Source organism: Dermacentor albipictus, chromosome 2 (genome assembly GCF_038994185.2).
Source record: "Dermacentor albipictus isolate Rhodes 1998 colony chromosome 2, USDA_Dalb.pri_finalv2, whole genome shotgun sequence".
Taxonomy (NCBI): Eukaryota; Metazoa; Arthropoda; class Arachnida; order Ixodida; family Ixodidae; genus Dermacentor; species Dermacentor albipictus.
This window is the reverse complement of record NC_091822.1, coordinates 27,003,824-27,016,775: the sequence shown is the minus strand read 5'-3', so window position 1 is coordinate 27,016,775 and position 12,952 is coordinate 27,003,824. Positions and strand designations below refer to the sequence as shown.

The 12,952-nt window shown below is 44.0% G+C and overlaps 1 protein-coding gene across 6 annotated transcripts in view; it reads right to left on the bottom strand.

Annotated features, from left to right (window-relative positions):
* The window catches only part of LOC135897902 (histone-lysine N-methyltransferase PRDM9-like), a 94,791-nt gene extending 82,848 nt beyond the window's left edge, over positions 1 to 11,943 (bottom strand). The window contains exons 1-3 of one of the 6 annotated variants that reach the window (XM_065426591.2): positions 11,668 to 11,943; positions 7,939 to 8,031; positions 6,584 to 6,616 (exon numbers count right to left, since the gene is read on the bottom strand). In XM_065426591.2, coding sequence (XP_065282663.2) covers positions 6,584 to 6,616; positions 7,939 to 8,031; positions 11,668 to 11,797 — 256 coding nt within the window. In that variant the 5' untranslated portion in view covers positions 11,798 to 11,943. The remainder of the gene's footprint in view (positions 1 to 6,583; positions 6,617 to 7,938; positions 8,032 to 11,667) is intronic. The other 5 variants (XM_065426586.2, XM_065426587.2, XM_065426589.2 and 2 more) reach the window with 5 other exon arrangements.
* Between the last annotated feature and the right edge of the window lie 1,009 nt (positions 11,944 to 12,952).

The following is a 12,952-nucleotide window of genomic DNA, read 5'->3' as shown; positions in this document are numbered from 1 at the left end:
CCCACGAGACAACACACAGTGCTAAATAACCAGCTGCCAACCACTGCTGTTTAGGTACACTGTGAATCATCGCACTAAACTTCAGATACCATCATTGCGTCCTCAAAACAAGCAGGCATGTGCCACAACACTTGGCACCAAGCAACCCCGGACATGGCAACGGTCGTATTGTTGAAATAGCATCTATGTGAAATGGGTCCCGTAAAAATCGGATTGCGACGCTTGCTGCTGCCCGATTTTCGTCGTTCCAGTCGCAGAAACTGAGACACACATTATGGCGTTGTAACTCGGCTTAGCAGCTGATAAAATGTTGATGCTAAACATGCAGCTCTCCGCAAGATCAGGCAACATGATTTCCAATTTCTCGCTGCACCTTAAAAATCAATTTTCCGCTTCGAAATCCGGCAAAATATTGCTAAAATCTTAAACAGGACCTAATCCTGTCTGTATTTTTCAAAAATTACCAGAGCATATGCAGTTGGTACATGATCATCATCATCAGCAGCCTATATTATGTCCACTGCAGCAGGAAGGCCTCTTTTGCGATCTCCAATCACCCCGTCCAGCGCCAAGTGATTGCAACTAGCGCCTGCTAGTTCCTTAATTTCATCGCCCCACCTAGACTTCTGTCATCCTCGAATTCCCTTCCTTTCTCTTGGCACCCATTCTGTAACTCTAAAGGTCCACCGCTTATCTAACCTGCGTATTACACGACCTGCCCAGCTCCATTTTTTCTCCTAATGCCAGTTAGAATATCGGCTATACCCATTTGCTCTCTGATCCAAACTGCCCTCTTTCTGTCTCTTAACGCTATGCCTAGCAACCTTCGGTCCGTCGCTCTTTGCGCGGTCCTTAACTTGTTCGCAAGCTTCTTTGTTAGTCTCCAAGTCTCTAGAGTTTCCTAGCCAACGTTGGCAGACAACTACTGTTGGAGGAAGCTATTCTCGGTCCATGGCCTGACACTGCAATTTCAATGCGTGCCACAAAAGCATTGTTGAAGTTCCTGCAGGACACCAAGCTGGACGAGCGGCTCTAGCGAGGCAACTGTCTCATGTACATAAGCACTCACCACTTCTCTTATCATCATCATCCATCCCAATACTTTCACTCCCCTTCCCTCTTCCCCAGTACAGAGTAGCAGACTAGAGCGCACTGGCTCAGGTCGACCTGTCTGTCTTTCCTATCAATAAATTCTATTCATTCATTCATTCCAAGTCTCTGCCCCCTATGTCATCGCTAATAAAATGCACTGATTGTACACCTTCATTTTCAATGATAATGGTACGCTTCCAGTCAGGAGCTGGCAATGTCTGCCGTATGCGATCAAAACAATTTTTATTCTTCTGTAAATTTCCTTCTCATGATCAGGGTTCCCTGTGATTAATTGACCTAGGTAAACGTACTCCATCATATACTCTAGACGCCGACTGGCGATCCAGAACCCTTGTTCCTTTGCCAGGCTATTTATCGTTATCTTTGTCTTCTGCATATTAATATTTAACCCCATACTTACTCTGTCTCTGCTAAAGTCCTCAATCATTTGTTGTAACTCGTTTCCAATGTTGCTGAACAGGACAACGTCATCTGCAAACTGAAGGTTGCTGAAAATATTTGCTGTCCATCCTTACTCCTAAGGCTTCCCGGTTTATTAGCTTGAATACTTCTTCCAAGCACGCAGTGAACAGCAATAGAGAGATGGTGTCTCTTTGTCTGATCCCTCTTTTTGTAGTTATCTTCCTACTTTTCTGCAGATATTTTCACACTTGTTTACGTGGGCGCCCTTTATTCCTTGATTACGTAATCTCTCTATGACTGCTGGTATCTCTACTGGATCACATGCATTTTCGTATTCTATGAAAGTCATATAGAGAAGCTGATTGCACTCTGCGGATATCTTGATTACCGGCTTAATCACATGGATGTGAGGCATTGTAGAGTATCGCATCCTGAAGCCAGCCTGCTCCCTTGGTTGTCTAAAGTCCAGTGTTGACCTTAATCTATTGGAAGTTATCTTGGTGAATACTTTATATAATACTGGGAGTAAGCTAATGGGCCTATACTTTTTCAGTTCTTTAATGTCTTCCTTTTTGTCGATTAGTATAATGTTGCTATTCTTTCAGTTCTCTGGGATCTTTGAAGTCCACAAACATTATGTCTCATCCATCTTCGATTAAATCGCTGGTTATTCCATCTTCTCCTGCCACTTTTCCCAGTTTCATGCCTTTCAAGGCCCTTTTAACGCAATCGTTGTTATAGGAGGAGTCTCTGCAACCTGTTCATTCTGCTTCGAATGGAGGCATCGAGGCTCCTTTGGGTACTGCGTTGGTCCGTATAGAACATTCCGCTGCTATTAATATACCTATACCTTCGCGATTGCTACTGAAATTATCCTCCTTTCAGTACATACACCTTGGTTCGTCCTATGCCAAGTTTCCTTCTCACTGATTATATCCTGTGTACATTTTTTTCGGGGTTCATCAGTCTTTCGCACGTTATAATTTCGAATATCGCTTATTTCCTCCTTGTTGATCACTCTTGAGTTGAATCACTGTTGAGTTGAAGACTCATTTTTCGTCGTTTGTTTATTATGTATATTGTTACTTGGGAGAGCTTGCCTACTGGTTGCCTTGGTGCTTTACCTCCCACTTCAATTGCTGCCTCTGAAGCCAGCCCCGTTGCGGTTTCCTTCATAACCTCTATGTCTGCTTTATTTCCGTGTTGTAAGGCTCCATATTTGTTTGCTAGTCCAGCCTGAATTTGACTGAATTTTTTACACTTGAGGCATTTGGGTTGGCCGGATTCCTTTTGAACAATGTTATTATTTATCTCTTGAGATTGAGGTGAATCCGAGCCCTCACTAAGCTATGATCACTACAACTTACCCTATCTAACAATTCTACATCATGCGCAATGTTGGAATCCGCAAAAGTATAGGAAATCAATTTCATTTCTTGTTTCTTAGGGCTTTTCCAGGTACACTTTCTGTTGCTAAGCTTCTTGAAAGAGGGGCTCATTATTCGCAGCTTATTTCTTTCCATGAATTCTACTAGCATCTCTCTTCTAGCGTTCTTAGAATCGACGCCGCAGTTGCCACTTGCTTGTTCACCAGCCTCCTTTTCCCCCACTTTAGCAATAAAGTCACCCATTACTGCAGTATACTGAGTTTGCACTTTATTCATCGATCATTCAACATGTTCATAAAACTGATGTATTATCACCATCATGACAGGAGGTTGGAGCGTGGCTTGTGCTGCCTTTAGTCTATACCTGTTATTCAGTTTTCTTATGAATACTGCTAGCCTTTCATTAATGCTCTAGAATTCGTCATTGTTGCCCGCGATGCACATGTGGATTAGGAATGCTTCTGCGTACTGCTTCTTATCTTGAAGTCCTCTATTGCAGAAGACCTGGTCATTTGTCGGCACTGTATAAGCCTCACCACTTCTTTTATTCTTACTAAGGCCAATGATATTGCAAACAATGCCGGATAGTTCATCAAAGGTTCTAGCTAAACTACCTTAACTCGAGAGAGTTCGGGTGGTAAATGTTGCCAGGGTCTGTTTGCATTGGCGGCCTGCGCGGATTCAGAGATTTTTAATGAAAAGTGTCGATGAGAAAATTGTAAAGTGACATGAAAAACTCCCGATAGGGCTTTCTGTTTGCTCAATATGTGCTACATAAAAGTGTTTTCCCGAGCACTAAATAAGCCAGCAAAAACACGCAAAATGCCTCAACCGACATCACGCGTGGTGGTTTTGCGTGTATTTGCACGTATCTTTCACGCTAGAAAAACTACTTATGTAGCACGTATTCAGCAAGAGAAAAATGAATCTTGAGTTTTTTCTGCCGCTCTACAATTTTCTCATTGACACTTTTTATAATTACAACAATTGAGAAGCTGATTAAATAATTAAGGTTTTTGTCTAATCAGGCATATTGAACAAAATATTCGGTGTATCTCCAAGTGACGGTAAAGAACATCGCACTTCTCCTGTCCAGCTACGTGGGATTTGCATATTTTTACACTCTGGCTAAAGTTAGCTGGGACAACCTGTATAAGTAGGAGCGACGCACACCTGCTTCAGCAATAGTGGTAATTAAAACAGGTGTGCGCTTCAATGAGCTGCAAGGTGAGCGCAGACCGCGATGTCAATAAAGTGTTTTGCTCGCATAAACGAAGAGAACTGCCCCAGATGTCCACACAACTACTGGTTAATTGAGCAGGAACTTGTGATGAACAAGGTTCAGTTAAATCAGGACACGGTTAGTGCAGTTGGTACCATAATTTCTGACTATGTAAGGCAAACCGTGTTTAGTTGAAGGCGTGCGTAGCTTTTAAATGTGGCAACAGCGGACGTCGGTTCTCGGTGCTTTTATAATACGACAATAAGCACCATTTTAGAATTCTAGATATGGTGCATGAAAAATACGTACTAGTCATGTTATGTGTCGTAAGAAAGCGCGCTACCACGTATGTAGGGAGGTGAAAATATAATGTTCACCTTGAGCGCGCCCATTTACATAGGAACGTACATGGTTGCGATGGCACTACCTTTTGCCACGTTCCGTTCTAGTGTCTGCGTTTCTTATGTTGACTATGTGCGAGAGCTGGAACGTCGCTGGCGTTTTGTCAAAACTTTCAAGCCGACGTCATGTTTACTGCGCCTCTTCCCCGTGTTTTCCGAGCCATGAGTTACAATCCCGAATTTTTGTTGTCTTTGTTGTCTGTTGGACAAGCTAGCAAAATACTATCGTCACCCAAAAGTCATTGCTAGAAACAGCAAGTCATGTGGCTTTTGCACAGTAAAACACGTCTGTGGTTTTATGGAGCTGTGCTTCCCATTTTATTATCTGCTGCTTAACCACGATAATTATTGTTTCTCACTGTCCATTAATTTGATCGAAGCGCCTTGGCATTGGCTCTCGATTACTGAAAAATATTGGCCATTCTTCAGAAATGAAGCAATAGTAGGCAGGAAACAGTAGATCTTGCCTCCAAGTAAATGTATTTTATTGCATTTCGACTTACAAATTTTTATTTAAAGTAGGAAGAACGCTACACGACAAAGGCGCACGAAAGGAAGTGGATACAGTGTGAGGGCGAGATAGAACTACAGGTGGCAGCACCTTTATCACGTTAGTACGAATAGGCGGCTGCCGGCACGCATTATTTTATACACATCACATCGCTATAGGCGATTCGGGCTAACTCACTTGCGAGGCAAAATTATTGTTCCGTAGTGGAATCAGAAAACGAAACAGCTCGCGCACAGCTAAGGCATGCTGCATCATGACTACGCGAAAGTAACGCTATACGCTTTAATAGACAATTTTAGTTGCGCGTTCCGAGGAGCTCTGGTTACGCAGGAAACAAGTGGAGGCGACAGGGCGCATGCGCAGCGCGCAGGAGCATGGACGGTCGCTCGCGTGCGTCCGCAGCTTTTGAAAAGCTGCGTAAAGTCCGCTGCAGGCCCTACGGGTTTTGCAGGACGTTCTCGTGTGTTTTCGCGTGTCCACGAGAGTGCATTTTTTGGTATGGATCTTGCCGAAGATATGACTCCTGCTTGTGTTTTGACCTCGTAGTGGCTAATATTCGCTACAGAATTTCTGGAGCTGGCATATGGCGGTGCTTAGGAGCGCACTACCAGCTCCTGCGCGTGCAAGTGAGCAATCCCCTTCTCAACTTTTTGCCTCCAGCCAACTATGGCGGTTTCGCGCGCACGCGCGTCACTGCGTACGCACAACTTCGCGCGCTGCGAACGTGGGTGGTTGCGGACGCCCAACTGAAATTCTGTATTGCCACGCGCGATTTCCAGTCGGTTGCTGCTGAGCGCCCGCCATACGCCATCTCCCGAAGCTGCAGTAGCCAAATCACGCGCCTTCAGCTCGAAAAAATTTGCTCGTGTGGGCACGCAAAAGGAGGCGAAGACGTCACGCAGATCCCCTATTGCCTGCAGCGGCCACTACGTATCGCCGCGCGCAGAACGCCAGGCGTGCTCTTGTGCACAGCGCCTGCGCAGTGCTGTTTCCTAGGGTCCCCTGCGCACGCAGAGCTGTTGAGCGCGCCCGAATGAAATTGCCTATTGTTAAAGAATGGGATGGCCACACGCTCGCGTGCAGTTGCATATCAACCCAGCCACGATGATTTCGCCACTGATTCTTGACAGGATACGCGAACGACCATCTCGGAATCCATACCGAATGGAACCGCACACGACAGACAGGACGTAGACGGACGGGGCTGCGCTTCGTCTTGTGCAGTCAGTCATCGGCATGTTATATTCAGTGCCTTTTCTATATTTGCAGTTATCAGGCGTACTTTATAGTTGTTAGTTATTCCAGTCAGCGATGCAAGCTATTTGCTGCAAAGCACTTCAAGTATTTCGATCAAGTAAGTCGATCAAGTTATTTGACAGTCCTTCTACTCGTTGTTAAGTATTTCTGTTGGAAGTATTCAACTAGAAGATCATGCACCATTTTTATTAAGGAGTGAAATTTAACGAAATATCAAATTTGGCAATTTTTGGCAGACTGGGTAGTGTAGCAAAATAAAACTTTTACTCGGTGTATCGTCGAAACTCACCTCCATTGCTCCTAGCACTGGCCCCTCCAGCCCCTTAAAAAAAAAAGCAATTTCTGTGCTTTGGTCATCTCGGCAAGGTAAATGTTAATGGACAGCAGCGCGAAAAACACAGAAGCACTTTTAGGGTTGTCAATTTTCCGGTCCGACGTATAGGCTGTTTTTACGATGTGCCAAAGATGGTAGATCCTCATTACTGCGTGCTATGTTGATAATTGTGCTCGTACATTATCAAGTGTTACTTTATTTTCCCCATCGTAGGCTGCTATTCTGCATCAACGTTCCTTCAGCTTATGTACGAACTATTACGAGGAATCCTTCCCGTCGTGTGGGTTTTCACTCGTATATGAGGACGCATTCGATTACAGACGGACTTTCAAGCACACCTGGAATAAAGCTTTCTAATCTCTTCCATTTTGAACACCGCCTGTCCAAGTGCCCTTATTCATTACACTACCATATTATAGTCCACATTACTTTACAGCTTTGCAGAGAATGTGAAGGAAGCATGTGGAGGCTCCATCAGCAGTTGAGCGCGCACTTTGCACATAAAAGGTCATCGAACGCAATAATTAGGTTTGAAGAGGTACCTGCATGCTCTCTGACCTGGCAACTAATGCTTTGCGAGCCCAAAGAATTCAGCAAAAACAAACCAGGGGCCTGCTACAATGAGTAAAAAGAAATGCTCCCTGCACAAGAGAAAGTTACCTGTATTCACATTTAGGAAGCTACTTCTCTCCCGCGTAGCCTGCCCATCACAATTGCTAGTAGTGACGCAGAGAAGTAAACAAAAAAGTTTCTACGCAAATTTTTTGTAATCCGACTTACAATAGTTGGTAACTAGAATCCGGGTGCACAGTTTGTATGTTTCTGTTTTCTTTTTTCTCAGTAATTAAGCTAAAAATTTCTACATATTATTTTCATTCAAGTTCCTTGAAGTGCTTCTTTAATGTTGAACATAGTCTTTTTTTAATCGAGCAATTATGACTACTCCACATTCATTGAAAACACTTGTGATCAGGTTATGATTTTCTGTATCGCACTATGCGTTTCGACTAGTAGGTCCTGAATTGAAATGTTAAAACCTAAAAGCACCGACAATGAGTTTGTTTATCGCGGTAACGAACGCATTAAGAAACCTGAGCAATAGCAGGAAATACAGCGCAATGAACCGGACGTGACAAAGACTGTCCCACTTGTCCATGCACAGTTCGTGGCGCTGATTTGCTACTGAATTTGAGAATCAACCATACCATATACGCACGCTTCTGCAAAAATGAATGTGAAGTTAAGGAATTTAGACATGCCACGGTCGAACATGAGGACTTAAATTTGTCAATGAGTTCACATGCACTTACACAGATCACCGTCTTCTGAAAGTGGCTCGTGCTTGACGTCCTCCCTTGGCCGCTTGGAGCTGCCTGCCTCGCCCGTGGCGGCTCTTTTGAAAACTGAAAATATTTAATTACCATAGTAAAATATACCTTCTGGATTAATCATTCCCCGACTAAATTACGTGATTGGGCTTAGTGCATCTCGCCATTGCTTTCAACTTCATTTGTTCGTTCTATGTTCAAGTGAGTTTACTAATATAATGTAGTATTCCCCCGGGGTTAGTCAAACATGGCTTAATTAACTGAGTCTCTAAACTGTCAATCATCCTAAAATACTTCGTGTCAATGCAGCTGCTGCAAAACCTTGCAGCGTTGGCAGAAGGGATGTGCGAAGTAATATAGAACAAGAAAATTTTCACCTCACAATGCTGTTTCCTTTTGAACAAAGTTTGATGCATAAGACTGCGCTGCCTTATATTTGTCATTTCTAGCAATACGGTGGTTCAACGGATCTACTGGTAAACGAAGAAGTATGGAATCATAAAAAATAAAGAAACTGCTGTCTACAGCCTGTATGTACTCAGGTAAACATCTTACATGTCGAGAAAAAAGTACAGAAGCCCGAGCTCACTCCCATCACAAAACGGGAATGCCTAAACTGTATACTTAGTGAAGCTGAACAAACAAATAAAAATGACTTGTTCTGTGCAGCAATACGTGCCGTCTCAACGACTCATAATCTCGTGGTAGTGTACTATAGAATTCTGAACTCCTACAGCCCGCGTATATAAATTTATATTCCTGTGAAGTTTACTTGTGGAAGTTTTCGCATTGTGGTTTGCATTCACAATTTTTTTGAAAGTCAGAGAAAATGGCTGGTTGTGTTTAGATATTATGCATTCGCTCTGTTGCCGTACACCTATTTAGCCAAGCTAACACGGGCGCTCATATGACACTTCAACACAAATGCATAATAAAGGGGACGTTATCTTTCTTACGTACCTGTTCATTTATTTGTCAACAACTAAGAAACGACCTGATATACCCTGACGCTCAAATCCGTTTCTAGCAAGTAATATGTGTGCGGCTGGCAACTTCACAGAGAGCAAGAACTGTACGAAGCTTTGTTTAGGCTTGAGGTTTAATGGGCGGAACAGGGCTAGCCCACATTTGAAACCACGTAGTGGTGCTCGGGCAGCAGCCCAAGCTACTTTTGTGGTCGATCCAGGCGAGTAAAATATTCCTCTGCACTGTTCTAGGCGCAGCTCTTTTATTGCGATCTGCGCGCCCGAGACCCTGTAGTATCATCATCATCGTCACCAGTACTAGCAACATCATCATCATTATCAATCTTACAAACATTTATTTTTGTTACTGCGCAGTTCAATACCAGAGGTTATTTTGCGCTATCTGCGTTTCACGCGCTGCAGTCTCGGAGTTACAACGGCTGCTGCTAACTGTTTGCGCGTCGCAGGCCAAATGAGAAAGACTCGACAGCGTCATGCATCTGCCATCACCATTAGCGTGGGACGCGGTAAGCCTTATTAAGAGCTCCAGGTTTTTTTTCCCGTCTTCAGGGGTTTTCTATGCGTACATTGTTGCAATACTTTCCAGACAAGATTGTCACCGCAGCATCTACGTAGTGAACTTGTTTGCAATGCCAAAATCTGGTGTGCGGCTACATCCTAGGTAGAATACTAAAGATGCCCTGCCTATAAGAGTGCTGCGAGTACAGTTTTCAGTTGACACACCGGGTGTTTCATCGAACAATTTCAAAATTTTTGAAGGTTGCGTGTGGCAGATAGCACAATTCTACTTTATGAGCTGGTCTACTTGAACGGCCGACATTACTTGCACAAAAATGTCAAATGACTAATCGACAAATTTAAATACTTCACAAATTAAGATTTTAACTAGTTACCTATGGCCCGTATTGAAGTTTATAAACTCTAGCCGTGGAGTTCGCAATGTGGATGCACTAGAATTCTCAAGATGACACCAGTTTCGAGATATTCATTCCCGTGTTTAGGGAGAAATGCACTGGCGTTGCAGTTACTTAACAAATGTCGGTTCATGCATTTAAGCGCGAAAGTAACTGGAAAGCCAATGCAGTTCTCCGCAGAGTTCGGTAATTAATGTTTCGAAACTGGCATCAACCTAAGAATTCGTTCAAAGTGCATCCGCCTTGCGAACTCCATGGCTAGAATTTGTAAATGGAAATATGGGCTATAAGGTAATTAGTAACCTAATTCCTGGTCTTTTGTTAGTTCGTCGACAATCTATTCCAATTTTGGTGCAATTAGTGGGCGCCGTTTCGAGTAGACCACCTTATGAAGTAGAATAGTGCTATCTGTCACAGACGACCTTTAAGAATTTTTGAAAGTGTTCGCTAAAACAGTACTCACCTACGGGGCAGAAACCTGGAGGCTTAAGAAAAGGGTTCTACATAAATTGAGGACGACGCGACGAGCTGTGGAAAGAAGAATGATGGGTATAACGTTAAGGGATAAGAAAAAGAGCAGATTGGGTGAGGGAACAAACGAGAGTTAATGACATCTTAGTTGAAATCAAGAAAAAGGAATGGACATGGTCAGGACATGTAATGAGGGGGGCAGATAACCGATGGTCTTTAAGGGTTACGCTCTGGATTTCAAGCGAAGGGAAGCATAGCAGGGAGCGGCAGAAAGTTAGGTGGGCGGATGAGATTAAGAAGTTTGCAGGCACGACATGGCCGCAATTAGTACATGACCGGTGTAATTCAAGAAGTATGGGAGAGGGCTTTGCCCTGCAGTGGGCGTAACCAGGCTGATGATGATGATCATGAAAGCTAGAAGACCATGTATATATGACTAATATTTCGTAAGCACTGTCGTTTTATGCCATTATTATGCAGCTAACACACGTGCGAACGAATATTGTTATTTTGCTCTGCAGCGCTCTACCGCCTGGCGACTGCAGAGGAGTCACTACATCCCGCCCACCTTTGTGGTATATTTTCTTGGCTGATCTCCATAACGATATTGCCCCCTCTTTTCCCCTAACGAAAATTCTTAGAAAAATTATTCTGCTGTGTCTCTATTGAGGTTTCTTGTCCTCACTAGACTTACCCTTTCATATTTGATATATATATTTTTTAGAAATGTTAAATGCTTTTAGCGGAATCAGAGCTGTGTGGCCGAGCACTTTCTAATAGAATATTTGTTAAACGTACTCAGGGGAAAGAATTAAATATGCCGTGGACTACGTATTCGCTAGATGTTCACCTGTAAAGGTTAAGCAGAAATTTCCTCAGTAAAACTTTATTAGCTGATGGTGGTAGCATTAATAAGGTGTCGAATAATTGTCTATCAACTCTACGATTGCGTACAATCCGCGTATTATATGGCATACAAGTTATTTAGCAAAAAGGGGCTGAAAGTGAATTATTTGCACTGGTCAGCGATGAAAGCACAATAATGTTTACAAATGGGTATCACAGGACTAACGTGCTTCTCGCGGTATCAGTCCGAAAACATCAAGCGAATCGCTATGCTATTCCAATCGTTCTGGTTCACGAAATCAATTCTTATTTCCAGAGGAACAGTGCTACGTGGAACCCCACCTTCGTTTTCTGAGGCGTATATTGTAAATAATATTACGAATAGTAGTGCCTTGAAGGTAGCCACGTCATCACAATTGGTAAAACTGTATCCACTAAACTTGCAATAAACCATACGGTGGGATGAGTGCGCTCAATGCGCCGAGATCACTCACCGAGCTTTCTTGGTGCTTCGCACTCTTCTGTGGCAGCAGCGCAGGGAACATTCGTGCTTTCCCCTGGCTCACCGCTCTGGTATTCGACGACGTTCTCCCGGAGCTTGTCGAAATCTTTTTTGGTGGTCATTCCTAACCACGAAAGCTACGACAAGCTTGACTACAACTATCAGTATACCAAGCGTATTGCACACCGAGTGGAGATCTTCTTCTTCGCCTACCAGTACTTGCAGGTGTAGATTGCCTATCTGGTATTTCTTTACTTCTTTTTAGTTACTGTGAATGTACCGCCTGCTTGTTTGCCACTTCTTCCTTCTCGTATGTGTCATAGTATGCCAATAGGCGTCATTGTCCAGGCGCTGTGATCGCCTCAGTGAGGCTGTTCGCGTTGGCACGATAGAAGTGTACTCGCAATTGTGGTCCTTTGGTTAGGAACGTAAGCGTAGAAAATTTAGAAAGCTTTATTTTAATAAAGAAATTGTAATATTGACGACGTATATTTGTTGCAATGAAAATATTTAGGGTTAATTTGCTTGATCATTGAGTAATTCTGCAGAAGAAAACGACAGCAGCCTAGACACCCATCTAGGTCGCAATGACGGTAATGCTCTCCGCCATGCTTGCTACACGGTTTGTGAGCAAAGCCATAGTCCGGGCGTTTATTACATCTCGTCGCAAGGTTCTGTCTGTCAAAGCTGGTACTATTAGTGGACGACCTGGCGTGCTCACGGGCACCCACTTCGTTCGCATGGATATGAGTGCAACAACCCCGGTCCCCAACTACTTGCGAGTATGTCGTCATCGTGTGACGTTTGACTACCGAGGTTTGCAATGTGTGTATCGTCGGAGCGGATCCAGCGGCCACTACCGTGCACAGTACACTGCAGCGTTCTGTGGCCGTTGTTTTATTCATTGCACCAAAGCGACGGATGTGACCGTCCTCGTCGGCTTTGAGGGGATGGTCACCATATGGTCGCGTGCCCTGCGCGGCGTTCATACAGGTACTCAGACGTTGCGACTGCAGTCTTTCCCCCCTTACTACTGGCGTCCGCTGCAGTTCCAACCATGCGTGACACCGTAAGCAAAGAAATTGCCCTGACACCACATCAACCAGCGTCGCCAAGTGAAAAAGAAGACGCATGCAGGGGCGGAATCTTATAAAGGTTCGGAAAACCAACCGTTCACTTCGCCGCCTACGTCACTAAATGTGCCACTCCCAAGCCGGTAGTGAAAGAAGGCGAGGACGCGACCAATATATGAGAGGGTGCAACTTCTGAAGTCTACG